This window comes from Nipponia nippon, unplaced genomic scaffold (genome assembly GCF_047370975.1).
Source record: "Nipponia nippon isolate SJK-2023a ecotype South Korea unplaced genomic scaffold, ASM4737097v1 scaffold_3, whole genome shotgun sequence".
In the NCBI taxonomy this organism is placed as follows: Eukaryota; Metazoa; Chordata; class Aves; order Pelecaniformes; family Threskiornithidae; genus Nipponia; species Nipponia nippon.
The window spans coordinates 84,596,577-84,624,524 of record NW_028262347.1 but is presented as its reverse complement, the minus strand read 5'-3'; the positions used below and the strand labels follow the sequence as shown (position 1 = coordinate 84,624,524).

Sequence of the window (27,948 nt, the reverse complement as noted above, 5' to 3'; positions counted from 1 at the left end):
GAGTTAAACCATAAACATTCACTTTTTCTTTTTATTAAGAAAGCATGCACAAAAATAAACTCGTGAGACCACGCCCCTCTCTCCCTGACCACTGACATGAAGCACGGGGGACCACACCACGCTGGCGGGGCCTGCAAGAGCCCCGCTCCGGGACAGGCTGGCATCCCTGCCCTCCCTGCAGGCCGGTACCCGCGCACCCTGCAGAGCTCCACGCCACCCACCCCGTGCCTTCTCACGCACTAACAACGCACATTTATTTCAGGGGCAGAGGAACGAGGCTAATTTGCACACTGACCGGCATGTATTTACATATGCAAATGAGGCGCAACTTAATACGCAAATGAGGCAAATACGCAAATGAGGAGCACTTGGATACGCAGAAGGAACCATCTTGGTTTGTTTTTCTTCCGGTGGTGTTTTCAGACTTCCACAGGGCTGGCTCTCAGTAACACCCTCTGCAAAGCACTAACTGGCACCTACCAGAGGTTGTCTCTCATGGTTGTCTCTGGTGCCACCTTCCACAGAAACCCATCACATGCGCTTCCAAGCTGTATCGTTCCCATCCTGAGGCAGCAGAGAGAACAGCTGACTCCATGTTGAAATTGGCTCTGGGATTCCTCATTTCTCTTGGAACACTCAATGATGAACTCCCCCCCCAAACACACACTTAAAAAAGGAAAAAAAAAAAAAAAAAGAAACAAAAATGCCCCCCCCCCCATACAACGAGACTCTGTCCACTTCCCTGACAAAGATCCAATTGGTTTATCCCTACAGCAAACTTTAAAAGCAATGCTAGTTCCCCACCTTCCTGCAGTCAGAGTAGAGGTTATTACTCCCCTGCCCCAGGTCTGCCAAGCAGCCATGATGTTTTATTTCCATCTTGGTTCCCTTCACTGGTCAACAGGAAATAAGGGCTGGGCGGAAGCTTTACAAAACGTTAAGAGGAAACAAGAGGTTTGACAGAACAGAGCCATACCAGAAAAAAGGGGAACACAGGACACAGCTTTGGGGAGGAGGCATCTCAACACTCACTCCTGCTCCTGCACCTTTTCCACCTTCCTGATTTGCAAGTGCTGACAAAACTCATCCTTCAGGATTTACACTAGATTCCATCATCCCCCCAGCTGAACTGCAAGGGCTCTGGCCCACCCTCCTCCCTTTTACGCTATACTCTTTGGCTGTTCGGTTTAAAAATCTGCCCCACTTCGTCCTCTCTCTTCTAATGCACCTCTTACAAAAGCCACTTGTGAGGGCCTCCCAGGTACTTGACCAGAGGGTCCAGCCCCTTGACCAGAAGTCCCCTAATTCACCTCCACTCTGAGCAGCAGCTTCCTCTTCCCACCGTTAGCCCGTTCACAAAGCGGGAACCACGGACTGACAGTGCGCACCTATGCAGCAAGACTCCTGTTGCTGGCACACCCCAACCACAGGCAAGGACAGTCTCCAAAGAAATATGAGGGGCAGAGGGCCAAATAACAACTGAACCAATAATGACGGGAGAAATCTTCCAAATTTGCATATGCAAGTAAGAGCCTCACTACATATTTTGAAGAAGGGCTGGAAGAGGTGGGGGGTGAAATTAAAAGCTCTGGGGAAACAGAATTTGCTGAATCACATGTGGCACCCCTGACCACTTCTTTTACCTGCTGGGTATGTAGGCTTCACCTGGAGACTGCAAAAGGCAGTGTAGAAAATAGGCCAGGATTCCCTCAAAATCTCTCTCAGTCCTCACAGATGGCACTGCATTCTGAAACCCAACTTCTCTGCGGAAATACCACCTCTGCTACATTCTCCTTTCTCCAAACTCAGGTCTACCCGCCCAGCTCAGCTCAGCTCAGCTCTCCCTACCTCAGGGACTACCCTCTCTTTGTACTCGGGAACTCTACTTCTTTTCTTGCTTTTCCTGCTGGTGCGAGAAAGTTCACAGAGCTAAGATCACCCCTCCAGTGTCCTTTTAGCCCCCCGACCTTTACAACATTTACGAAACAACATAACTACAGGCTCCCAGGGTCCACTAGGCTCTCTCACTCCAGTAGCCAATACGACAGATTCACCGGCCACCTTGAAGGGAAAGAGGGATTGTTAAACGCAAAATGATGGAGGCAGAGAAAGATGCACTCGAGGATTCAGCCTTCCGAGGTCTTTTCATGGCACCAAGGACCCATCTTTCCGCCCTCCACAGGGCACCATGCAACACGAAAGAGCCGATCTGATGCGCTCGAGGCCACCAGCGGAGGGGGAGGCCTGTGCTCACTTATTGGTAGTAATAATAATAACAATAATTATTATAATAAACAAAAGAAGAAAAAGAAGATAAAACAGGACGCAAGGAAGGATTATCTTCGGCAGCATCTTGCGGTGGCTTCTCTGGCGGAGATAGAGAATATATATCTATATACAGGCAAGGCAGGGAGGCTGGGGAGGGTGGTGCTGGCACCATTCACCCCATATCCCCCTGCCCTCCCGCGTCCTTCACAAAGGACGGGCTATCAAGTCTGTAACTCGCTAGGTGATCAAGTCCCAGTCGAAATCATCGGGGATTTCCTCATTGGCGCCTGGAGGAGGCCCTGGAGGCCGAGGGACCAGATGGTGAGCTGAGCCAAAAACAAGAAAAAAGAAGAAAAAGGAAAGAGAAGAGTTAGAATAATAAACGTCACGTTTTTTCACAGTGGGCCCTTGGGCAAAAGAAAGCATGAGGAATTCAGGCCTTCTCCCTTCCAACAGTCTAACAAGCAACCACATTACTGGCATGAATTTCTCCCTGTCAGACAGCACCTACCAATGTCTGTAGGTGGTCTGCTGTGAAATCCTCCACAGCTGCTTCTACAGAGGCTAAGTTTCAGCCTCCTTAACTTTCCTTACAGCTGACTGCTGATAGAGCACAAAGGATTTCATCAACAGAAGCTTCTCATGTAAAGTTGCCTTGAAGCAATCAACTGAGGGTGAGGCTGAGCTAGAAGACTATTTACTTGAGGTGAAAGAAATCAGGCCGCTGAAATCCTAAACCTTGCCAGAGCTATGGCAGAGCCCTCCATGGAGGGTCCTTCGCAGTCCAGGCTCCCTCACTGCTCCGTTTGATTAGTAAGTGCTTTGGGAGAAATGCACAAAGGGCTTGGGAACCGGTTCCTTAATGTTCATTGGTATAATATGCCTTAATTTCACCCCTTACCTGGGCGATTATATCCTGGAGAGTCCTGGGTGGAAATCTGGTACATAGGAGATGGCCCGGAGAAAAGATGGGGAGGCTGGGGCTGACCATAGGAGTTCACTGTGAAAGGAAAGGAATTATAAAAAAAAAAAAACAACAAAAAAAACCCCCAAACTATTAACGTTCTGGTTAGCTGTCTTGGCCCTGACTGGGTGGCAGCTCAGCCACAGAGCAACTCACTCAGACCCATGGGATACTGAGGAGATGTTCAGCTGTTGGGTCCTAAGTCCAAGCTATAGCTTGGTCAGGGATCCTGTTCTTGGAACCAGCAGGAGTTTCTCTATTATTGTAAAAGAAGAAAATTTTCATCCAGAAACACCACAAGCTGGCTCAATATCATCCATTTAGTTCAGTACTAGATGACACACACCATCACAGTTGTATCAAGACCATGATATCTTCTGTGCTCTCCTCAGAGTGCATCCTCCTACTCCTTGTCCAGTCAGTATTTCTCCAACATGGGTGCAAGAGCTTTCTTCTTTACAGCACCTACAACTCCTGCCATTTGGAATAGTAATCTCTCTACCTTGCCATTCTTTTCTGTTGGTCACCTACAAAAAACACCACCCCCTTCTCCTTTTATGGGTTTACATTTAAATGTATCTCTGCCTGGAGAGGTTGCCTGTCAATGGTATGCATCACATAATAACAGTCTGTCTAGGCCACAAACATAGGACAGCCTAATTATTTAAAGCCAGAGGAAGCTGAGTTGCTACGGACAGCTCTAACAGCCCAGCCCTGAGTTGCTCGGTGCTACATTGCCTGGCAAGGCAGCAAGTAGTTTAGGATATTCACAGAATTGGGCCTTCATTTACATGTCATTTTAGTCTCCTTCCTAATTACCTTGGTTCATGGATTGCTCCTGTTTGCCACTGTTCAGGGCACAAGAATCAGAGATTCGGGGGGGCTGCTGTGGGCCAACCAGATGAGGGAGCTGACCAGTCTGGGTAAGGAAGTGATTAAGGGAGTCACAGAGGTTGGCAATATGGTGTTGATCCAGCGTCCAGTTCTTCCGCTCAGCCTGGCGCAGACTCTCCATAAGCTCTGCAGGGGACAAAGGACAATGTCAAAGACAGCACTCACACTGTGGTCTTCCCTGCAAAGAGTTTCTGTCTTCTACCCCTAAATCCTACCTTCTCCCCACAAACCCAACTTCATTGCTTCGAATCTGTCACCAAACTCCTGGAGAGCTCCATATCTAGGATACTGTCTCACTGACTCAGGTAGGGGAGGGAAGAGTAGGAGGGAAAAATCTCAGTTAGCTTTCTGATATACTTTTATGAATTAATTCCCCCTGCCCCAAATTCTTGCACTGTTCAAGCGCTTCAGGGTCTTTCACAGAACCCATGAAGTAGGACACCTCATTTTACAAATAGAAGAGTTGAATCACTGAGACACCCATGTACTTGACAGAGTTACATTGAAAAAAAGATCTGGGCACAGCATTCACGTATTCTAGACTACAGCCCTAGCCACTGAGTCACTAGACCTAGTCACTAGGCCAACACTGACCTGAGAATTGGGAGTGTTCAATGCTAGACCAGTTCAGCCGGTTTACCATCTTGAAGCTTTCCTTCAGGGAATCGATGTTGGAGCACCAATCAGGGGGAAATGCTGGAATGAAATGGGGACAAGATTATTCCAATACAGACCACCTTTTCCCTCCACCCCTTAATATAAAATGATTGGCCCCTCTTCACCAAAGAGCCTGATGCTACAGTAGCTAGAAGTCCTTTCTCCCTTGGAAGACCGGGGATGGTGCCTCCTTTTTCATTTAGCCCCTGACTTTATCCTGCATCCCTACACAGAATCCCAAACCCAGTGTGGATGCATCCTCCTTTCCTTCAGTAAGGAAGCAATTTCCCTCTCAGATTCCAGTCATAACTGGCTTTCACCCTTTTCCCACACACAATGTAGGCACTACTTAGGGAAAGCTCACTTGCGGAATTTCTGTCTGGGGGCTCCTCTCTGCTCCCTTTTCCCCAGCTGTTCTTTCCATCACCCCTGACTCACCAAAGCCAGCATTGTTGATTGAAGCCTGTGACTGCTGCTGCTGCTGCTGGTGCTGATGTGGCTGCTGCTGTGGGTGGGAGTGCGGGTGATGTTGTTGATGCTGGTGGTAGCCTCCATGCTGCATTGGAGGTGGGTGCATGGACATCACTGGTGGAGGGCCATAACCTTCACCACCCTGCTGCTTTCCCCCTTGGGATGGGCAACCCTCTGGGGTTGGAGTGTGGAGTGGGGGAGCAGCACCCACTGATGAGGGGCCTTGCTGCTGCTGCTGCTGGTACATGTAGTAGTTGTGGTTGGAGGGCTGCATGTCACCAAGGAGAGAAGAGAAACCTGCCCAGTAAAAGAAAGAGGAGGGAGCTTTAAGAGCTGCCTGGATCAGACCTCTGCTTAAATTATCCATCTCTAATTTCACACTGCTCATTCTGCTATTTATGAAGCTTTTGGAGTGCCCTCTGCAGGCTGCCAACAACTATCACCTGCACAGCTGTGCCCTCAGTGTGCTCCGGATTCTGTTCAAAACAAGAGGCTCTACAACAAAGCTCCAGCAGGATTTAAAATTCTAGTACAGTTAGGCACTTAAATTCCTCCTTGGATTTTTCCTGTGTTTTCCAAAGTAACCCATGTTCTCCTGAAATTTCATGCACATGTGTTTTTTTTTTTGTAGAAATGACCATTAAGCAAACTTAAACAAAAAAACATTTAGAAAACAGATAACTTGATAACCTGACTTGCTGTTTCCAAAAGCTCCCTTCAGTTCCCATCTTACAAGCAGCTTGGTCGGGAACCTTCACAGTTTTTCTCACACAGCTCATTAGAGGTCACAGATTCTACTGCTTTTGTACACACAGCACACTGCACGCATCAGGGCTCCTTTATTACTTTCATTCCTCCTGACTCATGAGGAGTGTCATTTCTATCCTCTTGTATTTCAGGCATCCCCTACATGCAAGAGCATCAGGTATTCTCCATTCTTCCCCACATCAGGAGCTCAGCGTATCTCTTATGTCCACTTCCCTGGTTCATTCTCCCCTTATGTTGTGGAACCTCTGGGAAAAATCACAGTGAAGGGCATTACATGCCACTAACCTGGGATACCCCTTTCTTACTTTCAGTGCCCTTACTTGACCACCCGCAAGCAAGCCTCAGTTTTTCACTAGATCCAAAATCAACCCTTAGGGCACCGTACTACTTCAATGGGGCAAAAGGATGAATACTGCCACCCTGACTCAAAAGCTGCCCACAAAATTTCCTCAAAAACTGCAAGCTTTCCTACATTACCTTACAGCTGAAGACTTGGGGAAAAAAACAACAGACTGCTGCTAAGCTTTTACAAACAGGGGCACACACTGAGTCAAGGCTCTTCTCTACATTTTTGTAGCTTGCTTATTCTACAACACCTCACACAACAGGCTCCTACTAGGAATCTCAAGTGCCAGCATGATGAAAGCAGTAAAAGTAATACATTTTTATTTCACTGGAGCTACAAGTTCAGGAGGCTTCTCCTAGAGCAGCAAACTTTGCCTGCACTGTATGATGGTTGACAGCATAGGTCAGAGGCTCATCTAATAATATACTCCTTTTTACACCAGACGTTTAGAAGAATGTTTAAAGGTAGGAACAACAACCAAAGATTTTTCCTAAGTGTTTTCCGTGGACGTCTCACCTCATCCCTACAGTGATTCTGCCCTCTGGTGGCTACTTCCTTAATCCCAGAAATGCAAGCTATGAATGGAGTTGTAGGCTCTCTCTTCCACATTCTCAATCCACAATGCTCAATTCTCCAAGGCCTTGTACACTCCTAGTTTTAACAGATCTGAGCAACGACGACTTTCCACTCTCCTTTTGGAGAAACTCCACATGCAACAATCCCCTCCCTCTTATGGCTCCTAGCCTGACAGATTGTGAATACTTCTCCAACATGCTTTTCTTGAGGACTTCATTTCTCTAAGCTTCTGCCATTTTAGTATTTGCTTTTGTATCAACACAAGGTATTTTTAAATCATTATCCTCTTTATTCTGAGAGAACTAGGGGGAGCAATAGATAAAGGACATGCAGATTTCTTATCTGCTCCTGGCAGAACTAATTACAGCATGCCAAAGAAGGAAAGTCTGTTTGCACAGGCTCCTAAATGAGGAAAGATCTGAGAGATACCAAGGATAGATCAGTGGACAAGACTGTGTGGGCAGATACCTGCCCACCCCACATGACGCATACAGTTACTCACCGTGCTGAGAGGAAGATGATTTCTCCAGCATGGATTTGTAGAGATTTCGGAAGGACCAGCTAAGATCCTGGAAGTTGATCTCAGAGTAGGAGAACTTGAAGTCATGGTTGGCACTGTACAGCGGGGGTGGCACATCGGCCCCTTCACGGCCCTGCCCCCCTGCTACAGTAGAGGCAACATCCACAGGCCCTGCACCCTGCTAAGGAAGGCAGAGGTAAGGCCTTTAGCTTGTACTGGGTTTTGTAACTTGAGAGAGGAATCCAGAGACTAGATACAGGTAGAACATGCACTGATACCCCATATCACTTAGCTCATCTCCCAACGAATCTTCCCAAATGCCATTCTCCTTGAGGAAAACCAACCACCACCCTCCTTCTGCAGCACACCGGCTCCAGCCTTTTCTTCGGCTATCTAATACCATTATACCTTTACCCTTATCCTCATCCAGCCCTTTGTTAAAATTAACTTCCTCCTTATTTTCCATCTCTGCAATTTCAGCTTCTTCCCTTCTTTTTATTTTTGCCTCTATATCACCATTTTCACAATTCCCTCTCTTCTCACCACTTCGCTTTTCCATTCACGCACTCCTCCCCCTCTCGTTCCCCCACCCCGCGCCATAAGGCTTCTATCCTTTTCCCTGCTGCTCACCTGACTGTAGTTGGCAATAGGGGTGGTGCTCTGGAGTGACAGCTGAGGGGTGGCCTCAGGTGGCAAAGAGGCTTCTGTGCTGACTGGAACAGCCCCTCGGGGGCTTTTATTTGCCTCTTGCTCTGGGGAGTCTTGTGGTATCTGTGGATGGGGAAGGAAGAGAAAAGGAAAGGAGCAGAAATCAAAAACAGATGGAGAAGTGAAACTGCAGATGGGAAGCCAGCTCCCCTGCTGTAGAAGTTCATGGCTTAGAAAAGAGGAGGACTGGGCTTTAGTCACTGAAGAGTCAGGATAAAGGACTTTAAACAAGATTAACTTGCTACTGAACAGCAGCAACAACAGCCAGTCAGCAGGATGCACATGCTAGTTCATTCAGTCCTAGCTTTTGTCTCCCCATCTGTACACCCTGCCCCCAAAACAATACCATGGTCTGGTGCCGGAAGGACTCCTTGGAACAAGAAGGGAATTCCCCCTCCTGCTCCATGCTGTCTGGAAAGAACAACACTCACGTCATCATCTGGAGGATGCCGCCTCTTGCGAGATATATCTGGACACGTATCTATTGTCCAATAAGAGCCCTGGAAAGAAGACCCATTGGTGAATGCATGATTAAACCAGAGAGCTTCCTGAAGCACAGGGTTACTGACTCAAAGAATGCAGCACTAACTAAACATTAGGACCACAAGGACCACCCTCCAGAACATCAGACAACCAAGACTTGAGTGTTGGAAAGAGATTCCTCTCTTGCATTGGGTTGTATTGAACAATGAGGTATGATGCTACTGGTGGAAGGCAGAATGCTCTACATTTCTATCGCTCTGAGACAGGACACCAAGAAGAGCAAAGGATGTTTTGATCCAAGCTAGGCCAACTCTTTTAGGCCTGCACACCCCCTTCAGTACCTTCCTCACAACACGAATTTGTTATTGACTGATGAGAACCAGCTCAATGTTCAGATTGGGTGGAGACAGCTAGAAGGATCATCCTTTTCCCATGCTTGTGAGACTTCACTGAGTATTGTGCTCATTTGGGGGGTTGCCAGTGCAAGACAGACATGGATGTGCTAGAATGCATCCTAGGAGGAGCCACCATGATGGTTAAGAACGAAAACACATGATGTATAAGCAGTTCACACAGAGATCTGTTTAGCCTGGACAAGAAAAGGGATCTAACCACCATCTTCAACTGTGTAAGGAGATTATAAAGAAGACAGAATCAAACTCTTCTCAAAAATGCACAGCACAAGAATAAGAAGCAACAAACACCAGTTACAGCAAGGGAAATTACAATCAGATATAAAGAAAAAATTCTTCACAATGATGGTGGTGCAGCACTGGAACAAGTGCCCAGTTGTGGTATCTCCATCCTTGGAGATATTCAAAACGCAACGAAGACCTCAACAACCCAATCTAATTGTCCCTTTCTGGGCAGGCGGTGCGTGTTGACCTCCAGAAGTCCCTTTCAACATAAAATAGGCTATAATTATGTCCGTTGCTTTCTGAATAAGTATAAAGAGAACTCTAGAGTGTGATTTAGCTCATTTTAACCTCCAACTGAAATCTGAATAATCAGTGACAAGCACAGGACAGGTTTTCATTATAAACCCAGTCCAACATGCCAATGAACACCTGTAAACATATACACTGAAGTCAGTTAGGATTTCCTGGAATAAGCCACATAATCAATGGTATTTTTGAGCAGTGATCTTCAAAGATATACTCCTTCCATTTATAGACACCAACTGAGCACCACTTAGTCCTTTAAATATAACCCGAAATAAAAGGCCTGAGCAAGTGGCCCTTTCTGGTAACTTTAGGATGGGGGGGAAGAGACAATATTCCTGCTTAAATACATAGCTTCTTGTCCCCACCATCTCCTTTTGCTTGTTTGTTTGTTGCTTTTTTTTTTTTTAACACTAATAATATCTGCATGCCAAGTCTTGGTTTTGCTAGCAATTCCCCTTTACAATCTATATATACTAACAGAGCTTTATTAGCCCTTACTTAGCCAACAAATTCCTAAATTCCTGAGTTTTACTTGTAAACGATCTCTACAGATTTGAACTATCTGATGGTGACGGTTTTTTCCCAACATCAAATGTTTTGCCGTCTAAATAGCTAGTAGTTCTGCTCTCACTTCCATGGATCTTGCCTCCATAAAACCCATGATGTCACATCATAGTCCTGCTGTTCATCAGCAGCCACTACTATGTCTTTCATAACAGAACAGGTTGGACTAGACCCACATTTTACACATAAAGATCAAGAAGAAAGAAACAAAACTAATAAAATACATTCAACCCCATTTTTTCCTTCTTCCAGTATCTTTAAAGTCAACTGAAGATAAGAAAAATAATTGCTAAAACCATTAAGGCCCCTTTACAGGCTCCCTTTAAGTGAATGCTTCTGTAGCCAAAGCACTGCAGTAAATCTTACTACTGCTTCCATTTTTGCCTACACTTTAGGTTTCAAATTCCAACCATGAGTTAGAAAGGGCAACCGGCTTATTCCCTGCAGTTTTAAATTGCTTGCCCAGGAGCATGCAGATTTCTTACCTTCCCAGGATCATCTCTCGGTCGAGGCACCTTCCGAAAACATTTATTCAGAGAGAGGTTATGACGAATAGAGTTCTGATGAGAGAGTAAGAGATACAGGTAAGTGCTACAACAAAAACATACAGCCTTCTGACAATGCCCGGGAGCAAGTAGAGTAAATAGAAGAATGGTGCATACTCAAAAGCCGAAGCTCACTACATATACCCAGAATGGAGCAGAACAGAAGCTGTGGAAAGGAGAAGGATGGATTAGGATGAATAATATGGGGCTGAGCCACCTATACCTCTACAGAAACTGGAATAAAAATAGTATTAGTGTGATGCAGAGGTTGGTAGTGACGTGAGTGTTGTGGGAGTTTTTTGGTTTGTTTTTCTTGGTGGTTGTTGGTGGGTTTTTTTGCAGGTTCCTTCTTAAGGGGCCACCACATACCTACAACAAAATTCTCACAGAAAATGGTACTTCTGGCTCTGCATTTTCTCCAGTTGGTCAACTTAGTTTCACATCTGTCTTTTTATTTTGCTCAGTGAGGATATTTTGCACAGAATTAAGAAAATAAGTCTTGTAATTAGGCAAAAAGGGTACTTTAGTGATGCAATTCCTCACCTTCCAACCAATACCAGCATTTTTGTAGTAGGGAAAGTTGTCACAGATCCAACGGTAGATCTCACTAAGCGTCATCTTCTTGGCAGGTGATGAGTTGATGGCATATGTGATCAAAGTGGCATAGCTGTAACGTGGCTTCCCATCTTGATGCACTGCAGCCTCGTCCTTACTCAGGGTGGCATTGGGATCTGTTGGTGAGCCTGGGGGACACTTTCGGGCAGCCCCTGGAGGTCCTGCTTGTGAGGAACCCCCTAATTTTTCAATAGTAGCCCTTAGAGTAAGCTGTGGGAGCCAGTCTATGGAAGTGAGGCTGCTTTCCAGGTCAGAGGCCATGATGCTGGAAGCAGGAATATCTGTTAGGAGAAAGGAGCAGAAAGGGAACTCCTGAAATATAAACAAGGGGAATCCTAAGAACGGAAACTTCCATTTGCATTCCTCCTCTGCTTCTCCCCCTATCACAAATACCTGTGTGAAGATCATCCTACTTCATATACCTTATTCACAGCCAGACAGAATCATCCAAAAAGGCCTATGACTGTGTCTCTGGGAGGATCATCCTTGCTGATAGTAGCTGGGACAGTGCTGATGGTAACATTGCTAGGACAGTCTTACCCAGAGCATCCCAGCTGTTCCCAGGTAAAGAACTAACATCTATTCAAAGAAGTGGAGCCTTTTCAGCAGCTGTATCATATTCACTCCTTTACTACATAAGCAATATAACCTTCACCAAGATTACCTGTAATCCAGTAGGTTTACTGTGTCAGGTAAGAGGAAAATCATAGCTAAAAGGGAATATTCCCTCCTGCCATATACAAACCACAATTTATTAGATCATCTGGAAAAGTCAGGACTGTGACTATCCTAATTTGGGGGGAAATTCACTTCTCTGTAAGGCCTAGCCTGTCTTTTTGCATTAGGTGACATTATAATGAATCTATTCCTTAGAGCTAGGATTACATATCTCATTTTAAAACACCAAGATCATGCATAATACTATATATAGATAATTACATCTACCATGTCGAGGTGGAACAGACTATATTAAGCTCGTAATAGTTAAAGCTTTGCCTACCATAACCCATTTTTCCTAAATATACATATCATTTTATTGAATTAAATCTTGCTTAATTCACAATATAACAGGGAAGTATTTTCTCCAAATCTGAGACACAAGAAAAACTTACTTGTCCAAAGTCACACAACAAGTTTGCCACAGGGTGGAAACAGACTCGGGATCTTTCCTCTCATAAGTATTACATATTTCTCCTCATAAAAATAAAACACACCTGTCCAACATGGCTAGCACTTGTACCCAGGGTTTTCTACTTAACAGTTATTTTATATGAAGAAAATATTTACCAGCGTGAACTGGTATGAACTTGTACACTTAGCACACAAACTTGTATGCTGTCTTTTGTAATAGTCAAGGCAGCAGAAAGATCATCATTCTTACTCATAATTGGCTGCATCACTATACTAGGAGCAATCCCTTGAAGTCTGGACTGAGGCAGCTAAGTTTCCACGGTCACAACCTGCACTGCTCTGCACTTATTCTTTGCATAAAGAGAAGAACCACGTCTTGAAGGGCTGCAAGTTCTGCATCTTTCATTTTTGAAATTGATCTTTTTAGAGGATTAGGTGATACTATCTTTGAGCATGCTAGTGCATACAAAAGGTAAATGCACAAACACACAGGCACATACTTATGTACACACTCATGTAACAAATTAAACGCATACATGTAAGAGAGAACAGACCGACACAAACACACTCTGCTTAGGAAAGATTCATCAGCAGACACCTCCCACCAAGTGCATCACTCAGATGAGTGGATTAGATGAAACAGGGAGACACCCATCTGCATGAATACCAATTAGATATTCATTCTAAAAATAGGTATTTGACAATAACACAGTGTGGATGCACAGATCCAGAGACAGATGCACCCAGCATTTTGACAGAGAAGCTCCCCGTTCTTCCCCCACAACCATATGCATTATACCTTGCACTTCTGCACTGAAGTGCTCTCACAGCACGAAAGCACTTCAGAGCCTACACTCCAACATGTTTGTACGCACTAAACCTTTCATTTTCATGCATGTGCTCATCACACCTCTTAGGGCTCAAACACCTACACAATACCCCAACAAAATCCATCCCTCAACCACCACAAGCAGTGGCTCCAAAGCCCTGGGCTCAGAAAACACCTCCTAATTGCTCAGCCAACATTATCACTCACGCTCATATGCACGCACAGACTGAAAAGTAAAATTGCAGCACTACAGTATCTGTAGCGAGTGGAAACATTTTTCTGTATGTGGAGGAAAGGAAAAGCCCAACTGCTACTAACTTATCTATCTACTCATCTGCCACACTATCACATATGATAGCGATGACTACTTGCTACACAGCTAACTAGACAATCCCAGCTGCAACAGGCTTTCCATTATCTACCCTCCTCAAGCTGTTGTTTATTGAATATAGCTCTTTTTGGCTGAAATGATCTAATCTCAAACATTTTAAATTAAAAAAAAAAAAAAAAAAAAAAAGGCAGCACTATTCCTTCCTGAATTATACAAAGGTAAAGCAACAATGTATTTTTATCCAGTGGGGAGGGACAGACCACTGAGGTATCCATGTAACTTAAACACAGCTACATTTGCATGGTAACTCTACAGGTACAACCCTCGCTAAAAGTAGTACTCAACTTGCGAGAAACCAAACACGAACTAAATATCAGTTGAATGCTTTACTTTGTAAGTGTGCCTCATATAAATTTTAATTTCCACAGTGCAATCAGAGAACAAATTACTGCTGCTTATCACATGCATGTTAAACCATTATGAAATATCAGTTGTGCTAACAATACAAATCCAAAGTAAAATAAATACAAATTTCCCAGCCGCCCCCCCCCTTTGTTTTTTTAAGACAAGCACAGAAATCAAGAAAATTAGGTTATAAAAGCCTATGGCAGATTAAGATACAAATCTGAAACACCAGAAATTCAAAAAGCAGAAGAAAACACTGCAGTCTTCACAGAGCTTCAGATTTGCCCAGGTTATGTCGGTAGAACATTTGGGATGATTGGCTATGCAGTAAAATGCAAGGTTGATATGCAACATGCCAATCATCAAGTACATAAGCTTTTGCCTATTTGTGTAAAATATACTTGTCAGGGAGACAAGCAAGGTTAGAATTGGGTCACATTACACCCACACTAAGAATCTGAATATTTTCATTCCCTGGTTTATAAAAAATCTTTGACAAGAAAACAAAATTCCAAAATCTTAAATAAAAAAAAAATCTGTGTATACATATGCACTAGTCACCCAGTACTGAAACAACTACTCTTCCGTAAAATACAGCAGCTTTTTAAGAACACATACGCTAGACAGTAATTTAGGACAGCAAGTGAAGACTCAGACCCAATAACAATCACATGGGAAATTTCAAAGCAGTGGAATAAGACTTCTTTCCAAGTTTAAACTTGATCACGTTACTGGATTTATAACCCTGTATCCTGGCAAAACGGGATCTGTAATAATCAGGCATAGTCAAAACTCAGGTAGGGTGGCAATTCCAGAACATTGTCAGTGCAAAAATAATTTGGTGTAATTGGCTAGTAAATTATTTGAAAGAATACTTACTATAACAGTAACACTTGCTATAATTTGTGCTGCATATCTCATTCACCTAATCCAAGCAGTACACCAGCTTGACACTACTTAATGGTATGATAAAACAAGACTGCAGCCAAACCAGAGCAGCTGATGATTCTTCCAACTTTCCCTTCCCAGTTTATTGCCTGGCAAATCTTCTTTCAAACTTATGATCCCACTCAAACAAAGGAAAAAAAAAAACAAAAACCAACAAAAACCAACTAATGACTAACAAACACTTTGAACTGAAATCAAGGGTGTTTAAAAAATCCTACCAGATTAGCAAGCCAGAATTAACTTCGAAGAGGTAAAAAGAGAGTTGAAGACCAGAATTCGTAATCTCCAACTTTACATTGTAAATGGTATCTGTTTATGTATTTGGCTGACTTTAAAAACCAAGGGTAAGGTAGCCAAGTCATAACCAGCATCAACAGCTGTTGACTGCAGAGTCCTCATTTCTCAAGCACTAACTAGTTCCAGTGCAACCCCAAGTCAAGGCAGGTCAGAGAGATGCAAAAATGACAGCCAAGCACTGATCCAAAACTACAATTAAACAGACGAGAATCTGTCTAATTCATAAGGAAAATATATTAATCATTAAAGAAAATCCTAGCACTGAATACCTTTTAACAACCACTAATTCACTTGGGACTAGTAATACTTCACTACAGCTTTCCAGGAAAGCTACTGCCTTACTTTGAATATTTGCAACTAGCAAATCGAACCTCAGGCTGAAAATGCAAGGCAGCCTTCTGTCTATCAGATTGTACTATCCCTGCCACTGGACTGAAGAAATCTGTACTTTGCCTGCCCTGCTATTTTGCAAATGCTTGCTCTAAGCCAGTCAGATCTTATCCAAGATCACTGCTACTTATATATCAGGACTGAAAAAAATGTATGAAATGTGAGGAACAGCACTCTAAGGGTCATATTGAATGCAGTTAATAAACATTCATAGCCTAAAACTTCTCTAAGGCTGAACTCAAAGGCTGGCCAGTCAGAATCAGTTATGACTGAAGCAGAGAGTCATACAGTGAATGAAACCATGCTGTGCACAGCCTACAGAAGACACATATTCTAGAATAAATCCCAGTATTTACTTTCGCTGTTGCTTTACTTACTGCTATTCCAATCCAGTGAAACACTACTGGCAAAACATTCAAAGGAGACTCAACTTAGGTTTCTCAACATAAACTTTGAGAAGGAAGAAACGCACAACAACCTACCAAGCAGTGAGAGACATTGCTGTAGAACACATATAAAAATAAGGCCACTTCTATTTAGGTGCCTGAAACACAGATCCAGTGATCTAACTAACAACATCCATCCAATATACTCAGAGATACACCTAGCTTCTGAGGTATTTAACAAACAAAAAAAAATCTCAAACCCAACAAACTGGCAAAAAAGAACCATTTGACTGCAACCTTTCTGAAACACAAAGGTGAGTGGGATGTCAATTAGAGGAAACTGCCTCCAAAAGTAAAGAAGAAAAGTAACACGCAAGAATACCACACACATCGAGAAATGGACAGCTTCTACTTTGATGGAAAAAGGCAATTTTGACATACTTGTGTAAATTATACATGCAAGAAACCTGTATTCTTATGTCAATACAGAAAGTAGAAAAGAATCAATTTTGCTAACTCTGGCAGGAAGAGAAATTTGCCATTTTTAGACGTGTGCCTTCCCTCAAAAATAAGGAGGTGTGAACTAAGAGGGCAGGAACAAGAAACTTAAAAATCTTATCTTCTCTAAGCAAACATCCTTAGAATTAGAAAAAAAGATACTGATTATCTGCATAGTTTGAAATTGTTATCCATCATTTTGGTAGCTACTTGTAAGAACCCTTCAGGAAATATTTATGTTTCTGGAATCAAATCCAGAGGGAAGAGAGAGGCTGCTGGGTATTGTTCATAAAATGAAACTTAACTTGGAAGGAGTGGTAGGTATCATCTTAGTATATCAGCAAACCAAAGAAAAGCACTGCAGTTTGAAAGTACACTTCTGTCTGCAGTGCCATACGAAAGGAGGAAAACCAGTCCCTGAGGGAAAGAGGTAAGACATATCCTAGAACCACGTTTCCCTTCTTTGGGAGCAGTAGAACAAGCTGAAAAATGTTTTCCCAATAAACTATAGGCTTGCAGATGTGGTAATAAGGGGCACACAGTTCTCACTAGTCATGAACCACAAAGGAAAAAAGAATTAAACCAAAGGAAGTTACTGCCCCCTAAGAGCGCACAGCGTGGTATCACCTATATCAATATGAGCTGTCACAACCTGCACCTGTCCATGTCACAGTGGTCTGACTCCCCTACTCAAAACTACTTAGTGTGCAAGACAGAATGGCTTTGAGTGTTCGATGCTCTTTGGTGTAAAAGAGCACAGGTGGTACAGTAATTATGGCATCCTGAACTGGAAACTTGCTAGAAGTTACAACACACTAAGGTGTTCCAGGTGAAAAATCAGAGTTAGAGGAAGACGAAAACTTTTAGGCCATGTATAAATCATTGAACTAATTGTTTTGTTACAATTAAATTGTTATACAGATATGGTTTTCCTTTAACAAACAGAAATCTCATCAACATAAGATTCATATTAAGTCTCGAGGAAAAATAAAAAGAAAACAAATTTGTTTTCGTAACAGTTACTAATTACATAAATATCATAACAGTGCATTTTAACATGGGACCTTGCAATTCCCTCCATTTTGTGAAAGGTGCACAAGCAGGGTCTAATTTTGTATTTTGAATTTAGTGAATGAACGGCACTGACTGTGCATGCATTCTTGGTAATAATGAAGCGTGAAGTCTTGCAGGGATTAGAAAGTCACCAAAACCCCCATGTTGGAAGTGCATCAGGATCCAATTCCAAAAGCAATTACGTACTAGTCTTGTACGAAACTGACAAAATGGTACAGTTTACAAAACCTGACCTGCTTATTTAAACTTATCAACAGATGGCATTACAGCCAAAGTCTCAAATATTCTCATGTCAAGGGAGATGGTATCTTTACAGGCATAAAAGGCTAGGATCAAGCATAGCTAGTGCCTTGCCAGAGTTTAATAAGACCAACTAATCAAGTATTTTTGTTGTCTGCTACATAAACATGCAGCAAAAATGCAGAGAAATACTACACAAACATTGCAGGGACCCCTCAGACAGTCCGAAAATGTGTTCGAAGTTACGATTAGTTTGCTTATTTATGGTGCTGCATAAATGAAAGTGGGGAATATTTAACACCTGTCAAAAGAAACAAGAAACAATATTGAGAATACTGGTATGCCTAAAATACTTTTGAGCCGAAAATTATTTTATTTGTAATAAGACCGCTATAAAAGATTTATTCTAATAATAAGCCAAATGTCCCATGACAACCCTCCCAATAACAGATTTGAAGTAAAAAGTAAACCAAGCACTTTGAAGAAGCACAATGAAAATACATCACCACAGCAGAGAAGTCTCTACAGCATCCCTCCACCCTCAGTACCACTATGCAATATTTTACCATTGGAAGTAGGAGCTGTAACTCTAAACTTATGCCAAGGCAGGCAAGAGAAATCTTTGGCATTTGCTTTAAGAATATTAACAGAACAATTACTCTTACACTGAGAAAGGTATTGGGTATTGTTTTTGGAATAATTCAAATTTATGAGCACATATCTGGAATGAAATTTTCCCTTGGAAACCAGGAAGTCTGGGGTAGAGAAACTGTATCTAGGAGAAGGTATTTCCCACCACCTTGTGGGAGGCACCCAGGCTCAAGAGAAGGATTTCAAATTTAGCTGCCTATCAGAATCGCATCCAGTAGTAAACCTTCAGTACAGGATATGCAAACACTGATATGATAGCCAGATTGTCTCTGAAATTAGAGACAACATCAGAAGGAGATCAGCATGCAGAGTATCTTGCTCAGAACATCTTCACATCATTGCAAAGATAGGTACAGAAACCCAAGTTAAAAGAATGCAACATGAACTTGTAAATGAAAACTGTATTCTTACTCTCATTAAAAAAATGGGTCTATCAGTGAAAAATGACTGTTAACCTTGCAGTTTAATAATAGTAATACTACAAAGCTTCTATGTAAGAGAGCTCCCAGGGCTAAATGAATGCCAGCCAGGCACAGTGAAAATGAAAATCTGACTGCAAGTGGTCAGAACCTGTTCACCAAAGGCTGAACCACTGAAAATAGATTAGTCGATATGAACTCTGCAATAGTTGCTGAAACAAGCCACAACCCATTCCGTCACACTTGTGGAAATGGGTATCAAGCAAGATACTAGCAAGAACTATGTACTGAATTCATAGAAAATAAGGAAATTGGTATCAAGTGCAGATTAGTCGGATACCATGTGGCCAAAATGTACATACAGCAGATGCTCCCAGAGTTAAGATTACCAAAGCACCGCAGAAAAGCCTGGTTGGAAGCAAAGTGCAGCTGAAATTGAAGTTGGAGAATGATCAGAAGAATCAAGTAATACTGTGTGAAGCTCACAAATTACGTCTCAACCACTGTTTTAACATAATTCCTTTTCACTATTCTGTTAGCTGTTATTCTGAACTAAACTGACTGAACTGTCTTCCAGGAGACAAAACACCTGACAGTCCCTAGCCAGGCCCACGACTTGTAAAGATTTGTACCAAGCTTGAAGGTCAAGACGATTCAGAATCACACTAGCAAGGAAACACACAACGACTAACAGTTTCTTCTGGCTTAAAACGCTACTATCGCTACTAGGCTTTCTCCATCCTACTCATAAAATGCTCCATTTTGTGTATCATCCTCAGACTAAATCTCCTGTTCATTTCCTTACAGATACTGAAAGTAGCCCCTTTCTTCCACACACATACTTGCCACAGTTGCCACATTGCAACTGCGAGTAAATATTACTCTGCTCCAACCCTGACCTTCCCAGTCTTTAAGAGGTCATCTCTTTGCTTATGATGATCTTTATTCACTTTTGTAATCATCCTTCTTTACAAAAGAAGCCAGGGAGAGAAGGGTATATGTAATAAGACCTGTGAGTATCAGTTAGACCTTTTGAATAATTTTCAAATATGCAAATAAGTAGTTTCCAGTATGTCTGGCCTCTATTGGCTGGCAATTTTCCTATGTGTATCAAGGTATGAGTCAGCTGAGGAAGAATGTGAAGAGATGCTCATGCAAGAAATGGAAAAGCACAACGTCATGCTTGTGTTGCTGGCAGAGCAAAGGACAGTAAGAGACAGTGACAGATAGGGGAGAAACATAAATGTGAAGGCCCCTTAGAGTGAGTGAGTACAAGAAGCTGGAACCTTATGTGGTGGATGACAGCCAACGCACGCGCTTGTCAAGGAGGAGATGGCAACATGTTGAGAAAACATGCTAGGAGGATAGCTTCAGTAATTGTGTTTTTCACAAGACAAGAAGGTAACACAATTGTCAGAGGCCAGCAAGAACAGCTAGCAGTAACCGAGATCATAAATGAAGAAAAAAGCATAAGGGTTATCCAAAGAGACTAAGAAAGAAGAAGCAGGAAATACAGGCCATGAAACTGGAAGATGAGCCCCTATCCTGTATGTGCAGAGCAAGAAGAGTGCAAGAAAACCCATGTTACAGGCCCAACTGTGGAGGCTCGCAACAGAGGAAAGCAGGAAACAAAGGGAAATCTCAAAGGAGCTTTCTGGAGTTCCATCTTGGCCTCAGCAGTCTTAAACTTGCAGCAAATCATTCAAAAAAGATGTTAAGGTAGCATGCCAAGTTGCATAATTTAGTATCACTGGCATGAAGGAGGTAAAGAAAAGCAGAGAGGACACCAGAGGTGGGTCCTTGTGTCTAACTTATGGAAAAAAAAAATGGAGGAAGGTAAATAGTTTAGTGCAGAAGCTACTGAATGAATGACTAGAACAGTAGGAGGGAAAACAGGAAAATACTGACACAAGAGTCAAGGGAGGACAAGATTTCAAGACTGGGCATGATCAAGTGTCAAAAACAGCAGGGAAGCCAAGAAGGATGAAGATGGAATAGAGACCCTGAGACCTGGCCAAGAAAAGGTCATTAGAGATCTTAGGAGAAGCTTCAAGGGAGTCAGAATATCTATACTTAAGTCAACTTAAAAAACAGTTCTAGGCTGCAGACATGGTAAAGGATCTTTCAGTTTTGGAGTCACAGGTCCTTCCATGAAACAAAAATTAATTGGGGCATCATGCTTTCACTGTTTCTTAATGCCACAAAAAGCTGCATTTTGAGTTCAATATCACGTTGTAATTTAGGTAATCAACAGCAAGAAGAACAGCCAGCCTTTATAAAGTGTTTTTCATCCTTATACTCCGCAACTTCCCTTTGAAGGAAGAACCCTTATAAAGGATCAATAACCTATTCCAGGATAAATAGGAAGCCATGCATGGAGAAGCATGCAGCCCAAGGTCAGCCAGCAAAGAAGCAGTAGAACCACGCAGAGAACACAGGTCTCTCAAATCCCAGACCAGTTCTCTACATTCAGAGTTTGTCTGCTTTGTTCAGGTAGAGATAAAGGGAATTTTAGAGGTAACTATTTTAGCAGCTTGTTTATTTTTCTGTGCAAGTTCCTGATGGGGAGGGAGAATTGTTTTGGTTTTACTTAACAATAGTTTTTTGGGGGAAACTGAGAATTCAGAAACTTTGCTCCTTTAATTTGTGACCACAAAAAGTTCAGATTCCTTCCCAATTATTCAGATTTGAACTTTAAACAGTAATTACATATTTCTGCTATAATCAGCCACAGTCTTTATACAGCAGAGAGCATAAACAAAATCTGAATTGCTAATTGTAAAAAAACAAAAAAGCAAATATTTTTTTCCTCGAGGTATAAAAGCTCTCACTCATCATCTCCCCTCTTCCTCATTACTCAGTCTCTTTTATACATAAAAAAGGGCCAAAAAAAGAACACACATTCCCTTATTTCTTGACTTCATATCACATAAACTGACCAGCTTAGAAAGATGAGGAATAAGGTACTGGACCTTGCACAAATTGTTCACCCCAATTCTCAAAACCAAGTTCCTGAAGTGCTGGAAGGAACCAGAGAACATAATGCAAGGGCTTTTCATTCTAACCAACTAAAATCCAGCTATTCCTGAGGAAGAAAAAGGGGCAGGGGAGAAGGGAGGGTGGGTGAATGAATGACTCAGATGGATTACGGAGACAAAGCGCTATTCCCCAGCCTAGCAGAACTGGATATTTTCAGAGGAACAAAATTATATGTATTGTATAGTGGTAAAAAAGAACAGGTTTCTTGACATAACCTCAGACAAAAAACCCTATGTGTCCACAAGCATATAATCTAATGAAAGCCAAACCAAGAAGAGGTCAAAATGCAGGTGTGGAAGTAAGAGCAAGGCCTGTGAGATACAGTAAGAAAGGATTCCTGCCAGTGAAGAATCCTAGAGAGGAGATGAGGGATGCTTGCTTGATGAAGAGAGAAGCGGTATTTTAGGCTTATAGGACCAACAGGACAGAAAGCCAAAGGGACAGCATGGAGAATGAGATGCAAAGAGCAGTACAGAGAGAACTGGGAGGAGGAGTGGGGTGTAGGAGGAAATGAGAGTAAAGAAGTAGGCGGAGTGGAAACATGCTGGGCCTTAAAGGTGCAGGAGAGGAACCTGACTGTGACGCGATGCTAGGAAGCCCGGGACGGGATTCAGGAAAGGGTTCACAATGGTCAAGCACTAGGAAAATCTGTTTGTGGTCCACCTTTAGGACACGAACTCCAAGGTTCATAATAGGATGGGGTAAAGGATGGGGCAGGTCCAAGACAGAAGGATAAAATGACAGTCTAGTCCAAATCTTGGCAAAGCACCACAGGACAAAACATTAAAACAGTCCTAAACTCTGTTGTGAGGTGTCCAAATTTTGAAACATTCCCAGTGTTTTGCATTTGCATTTCAAACTTAAAATGTAAAACTGCAATTAATTAATTGCGAAAACATACTGCAGCATGCTTGCTCTCTCTCAGTAATAGACATGCACAGACTGCCTTTAAAAGTGAAAACATGAGTACAAGGCAGAAACATATTATAGATTTTTAAGTTCATCATACATCCCTTAGAAGGAAGAAGGAAACAACAACAGCAGAATAGATAGCAAGCAGCAATACCGACTCCTACCAAGATGATAAGCATTTGGAGGTTGAACACATCAACTGGGTATTCTTGCTAAAATAACACGATGTGCAACAGCAAGCAATACAGAGATTTAAATGCTTTTGTTTAGGCTTCAGGGTTAACACAACTGGAGAGTTCAAACATTTCAGAGATACCATTTTAGGCTGTCCATTAATCTGGGCACTACTCATATCTTCAAAGTTGTCTTCCAGACCAAAAATGCTAGAAACAGTATTTTTTAAAAGTTTCAATTCTGAAGCATCACTCAGCAACAGATTCTGCAAACAGAGTACTACGAAACAGAGGGTTCTGTATGAAAGTCACTGGTTACAATTCTACCCAAGATTGGGAGAAGCAAATGGAAAAATCAGTCCAAAAGCATCCCATCTTTTGGTTGCTAATGACAGAGACGTAACTCCTGTCTGACAGCTCTGTAAAATGAGATAATCAGCTCAGTCTGGCTCTTGAGGGACAGCTGTCCATATCACAGTTGCCATTAACCACACCTCCTTTCTGACACTTGCAGTAAAGGGCCAAAGATCCAAACCGTGATGCAGAGTGAGTCTCCCACTATATGAAGCTCAGCTGAAGTTTAGGGGAGGAGGTAGTAAGCAAAGATACCTGTACCTCTGGGGTAAGACAAAACTTCTCCAGAGACACCAGCATTCAGCTGTATTTTTATTGGGGGGGGGGGGGGGGAAAGTACTACAGTAGTCACAACCCCATCTTGGACTGGGAAATGATATCCAAACTCCTCCAACTGTTTACTGTATTTCATTCAACTTTTCTGAGTCCTTATTCTATCCTAGAAACTTGCCTACAGAACCAGCTTTCAAGATAAAACGCAAGAACTTACAAAACACATACTTAAACATTAATATAACCTCATGATCTTTCAGTAACGTAATCCTTTTCCCATAACTCTCTAGACCTTCTCATTTCATTTTACTTAAGGGCTTGACCTGAGAAATGCCACACACTCAGTTCTCTGATGGGAGCAGAGTGCACATAGGACAAGATCAGACTGCTTCAACCTTAAAAGTCAACTTTTGGAAGCATGAATGTCCAAATTTAAATTTACAAACCCATACGCGCATACCTAAGTGTCTCTTACTCAAATGTTGAAGATTTCATTGCTTCTGTTGAAGTCACCTCTATGTTCCTGGGCACTTACAAGAATCAGGCTATTTACTTAGGTACCTAAACGCGGTTTTTAAAGTCTAATTTTAGGTGTTCGGGTTTAACATTCTTAATGCAAACTCTTAAAGACATAGCGCTTTCATTTAAATGTGTCTATAAAGTACCTTGCACTTTTATGAAGATAAATAATACTCTCCCTTTTTCTTTTATGGATACTTTTGTATAAAATAAATGGTGCAGAACAGCTGCAGTATTCCACCTCAGAGGAAGCTGCATTTTTGCCTGTGATAAACATTTGATGTAAATACCATGATCACACTGAAAAGCTATGCTCTCTAAAAAATATTCCCTTCCTTAAATTTATCAGTATGTCCTAGTTTTTGTATAGCTGTGTTTTAGACTACAAGATCTTCAAAGCAGAGATTATCTTAATTTTGTGTGTCCAAGTCAGCACTGAATGCCCTGTCAGCAATTAACAAATAAATAACAATTACTCTACAGCATACAAATTTCAGTCTTGTACGTCTGTCATGAATATCTAAAGCTCAGGCAGCAAATACAAAATCTTAATCTTTATCATTAATAATGAAGAAAAAAAATATTCCATATACAGAAAGACAACTGTTGTGGGAGAACAGCATTTTGTAAGGCTGGCATATATATTCTGTAAAGTGCCCTGGCATCCATCAGAGCCAAAAGCACTTGAAAAATGTCAAGTCATTACTGTGAGGAAGGGGGCAGCGCGAGGTAAATTAACCTCAAGAGCATGAGAAGTCAGTTACCCCCTTGAATGTACAAAGGCCAAAATGCCTCAGTTATCTCTTCCCTTGTGCTAGATAACACAGCTGTACTCAAAACAGGCTGATTGCGTAACTATAGGGCAACAGGTAGGAGGGCATCTAACAGTACCCCCAGCACATATGTACGCCTCATGATTCAGCCTGCCCTTAGAAAGACGCACCTTCTGAAGCTATGGATAACTATCAAAATTCTCTGCCAAAATGGGGAATCACTTTGGAGGGACCTGGCATCTTTTGTCTGATCTTCCTAGCAAATTACACCAAGGAGTTCCTTCTTCAGGGACTCCCTGTTAACCATTGTGCTCCCAAATGGATTCCAGAAGGGTTCCTGTCCTGGCCAAGGACCCTTTGATCTTGGATTTCCTCACTGCTATCTCACTGGAGAAGAGAAACAGGAATATCTCAGGTGAGATATCCTCAGGCATGATTCTTCTGCTACGGGAATCTGCTTTGGCTTCATTTGAGATGAAGTCTCCCTCAGACTCGATTTCTCAGGAAATCACTACGTTAGTGTCAGAATATTCATTTGTGACTGGAAATTAACTGCCTCATTTACAAAAAGCAGCCAGCTTGGCTCACCACGGCACTAGCATTAGGATTCACATTCCTAGCCCCTGAACACAGCATAAAACACAGATGAAGACTAGTGGCAACGGAATGGCTTCTTTCAGCTTTCCAAGCAGGTTCCAGCAGCACTGCCATGATTTCATTCCCAGGCCCCTGAGCACCACAGCACCCACTCTCAAGGGCACTCTTTCCAGAATTCATCCCACAGCCCCTAGGTACATTAGGACACACATCTTGGAGTAGTAGCATTGGGATCTGCACATTCAGCTCTGAAGCACAGTGAGGTCTGCATCGCACAATGATTTTATTCCCCCAGTTACGAGCATAGTAGGACCCACATGGAGAGCAACTGACACTCCAACCCCACGGGTGCATCCTTGGACGCTAGCACTACAAGTCACTGGTCCTGTCTCCTCAATGCTTTTTTGGCCAGTATTATCCTTCTCGATGACCCCTAAATGACAGAAATTAATTTCATACTGGTGATGATAAAGGCTGAGCCTAGGACGAACACATCAGTGAAAGAAAGTAGAAGGGAAAGGACAGAGAGGTTTCTTAAAATTAAACAGGGCTAAGGTCTCCCATAAGCTAAATAGTGAGAGAAAGAATCAGGTCAATTCCATATAGCATATAAGGGAGCTAAATGAGAGAGATGAAGAAAGACATGCAGAAAAAGGCAGCTGGGGAGAGGTTCAGAAACAGAGAGAAAAGATTAAAAGGGAAGCAGATACAGTGAGAGAAGAGACAAGGAAAACAAGGACAGAAGGCGAAAGAGAAGGACAGCTAGGAATAGAGAGGTGATATAATGTGGTCACTCACTCTGTCTGGAAGATTTTCTGGAGGGAAGTGGATTATCTTCAGTGCTGGTTTCTGGGGTGCTGCCCTTCACACTCCTTCTCTGAGACCCATCCTCAGAGCGCTGCTGTCAGCTATTCCAAGAGCTTCTTCAAGAAATATTTTGACGGCGAAAGGATTGTGGATGAAATCAGGATCTTGAGTATTAAAACAATCTGCTTGGGATTGTCAGTCCCCTAAAACTGCTGGTTTTATCCCAGGATAGAGATCCTCTCTCCCTTTTGGCAGCTAACTACTAAAGGGATATTCCCCTGGGAGACAGCCTTTTCACCGATTGTCAGATTATTTCAGAGATCAATTTCCCTGATCTCTCTGCCTGTAAATCTCTGTTCTCTTTCCTCTAGATGCACCTTGTCCTTAAGGATGGGCAAATCTGTTTCTCTGAAAAAATTCTTGCTATCTCTGTGGATATTATCAGTAAAATCTGCCTCTTCCTTTCCCTGTAACTGCAAGGTGTGTCTTCTCTCCTTGCACAGGATATCTGAAGAAAACGCTCTTGGGATTAGGGGATGAGGGATCTTCCTTGGGATGAAGGAGGATGAGGTCAGTACTGGAAATTACCTTTATCTCCAGTGGTTAAGAGCAACTGGAAAAGGGAAGAATAATACCTAAATCCGCCTCTGCTTTCTCTCCCTTGTTTTGCTTTCTCTGCTGCCTGCTGAGCAGATGTAAATAATTAAAATTACTAGGTAAGTACCTGGAGCTCCTGCTTATTTCTGTCTTGGGGACTGCCTCTCTTGGGCATACGGGGTGTCTTCTGTGAAGACTCCCCTGTTACTATCTGGTCTGGGGAAGAGCTGTCTCCTCTGCCTGGGGGGAGGAATTTCCTCAGTAGCAGGGGGGGGAGCAGGTGGTAAGGGTTATTCTCACAACCCTCAGAAACTAGGGTCTGAGGACGCCTGTCCCCTAAAGAGGTACTGAGGGAGCTCCAGGAGGCTCTATTCCACAGCGAGGAAGAGCAGACCTGCTTCTAGATAGTTACCAGGGCTGGGTGCCGGGGGCCTCTGCCCACCCTTGGCTCGTTAGCAGGGAAGGGGGCAAGTGTTAGGCTCCCCCACCAGCCGCGGGGAAGGGGGCCGGCAGGCGGGTGCGCCCCGGCCTGCCAGCGAGGCGGGGTCGGCGAGGGGCCGCCGGGGCGTCCCCCCCGCCGGGAGCGGGGCTGCCTAATGGGGTGTCCCCTCACGGCTGCCGATGGGGCGGGGGGCGGCGGGCAGGGTCTCTCCCCCACCCCGGCAGGCTACGGGGGTGTCCCCCCACCCCGACTGCCCCGAGGCTGTCCCTGGCTTCCCCCCAGGCCCCAGCTCCTCTTGCCCGGGCCCGGCTACCACGGGAGGCCGCGGCGGCTCACGGGCCTGCGCGGGGCTGAGCGGCCGCCTCCGCCGCCTTCCGCCGGGCCTCGGCTTCGTCCCCGGGGGGCTCCCCGGGCTCCGGTGCGGGGGGCCCCGGCCGGGCGGCGCTGAGTCTCTCCAGGCCCCGCCGCTCCCGCGGCTGCTGCTCCGGCTGCTCCGGGCTGCGGCTCCACTGCAGGCCCCGGCTCCTCCCCGGCCTCCGC

The 27,948-nt window shown here is 43.4% G+C and overlaps 1 protein-coding gene across 3 annotated transcripts; it reads right to left on the bottom strand.

Annotated features, from left to right (window-relative positions):
* Positions 1-3: 3 nt before the first annotated feature.
* On the bottom strand, positions 4-27,948 carry FOXJ2 (forkhead box J2). 3 transcript variants are annotated; one of them, XM_087766376.1, is made up of 11 exons: positions 26,361-27,948; positions 11,252-11,635; positions 10,649-10,723; positions 8,604-8,672; positions 8,095-8,235; positions 7,447-7,645; positions 5,222-5,551; positions 4,721-4,822; positions 4,052-4,252; positions 3,170-3,268; positions 4-2,594 (listed from the first exon to the last, which is right to left on the bottom strand). In XM_087766376.1, exons 2-11 carry the CDS (start codon positions 11,582-11,584, stop codon positions 2,506-2,508), a joined length of 1,638 nt encoding a protein of 545 aa, XP_087622502.1. In that variant the 5' UTR covers positions 11,585-11,635; positions 26,361-27,948; the 3' UTR covers positions 4-2,505. The 3 variants fall into 3 exon arrangements, with proteins under 3 accessions (XP_087622502.1, XP_087622503.1, XP_087622501.1); XM_087766377.1 differs by having other exon boundaries at positions 7,447-7,642; positions 11,252-11,604; XM_087766375.1 differs by having other exon boundaries at positions 11,252-11,604; positions 26,361-27,947.

Excerpts from the sequence above, each read along its gene's own strand:
- FOXJ2 (XM_087766376.1), bottom strand. The coding sequence starts at position 11,584 with ATGGCCTCTGACCTGGAAAGCAGCCTCACTTCCATAGACTGGCTCCCA. Across the intron at positions 10,724-11,251 it reads ATGCTGGTATTGGTTGGAAG|AACTCTATTCGTCATAACCT; the intron begins GTGAGGAATTGC and ends CTCTCTCATCAG. Across the intron at positions 3,269-4,051 it reads GGAGCAATCCATGAACCAAG|TGAACTCCTATGGTCAGCCC; the intron begins GTAATTAGGAAG and ends TTCCTTTCACAG.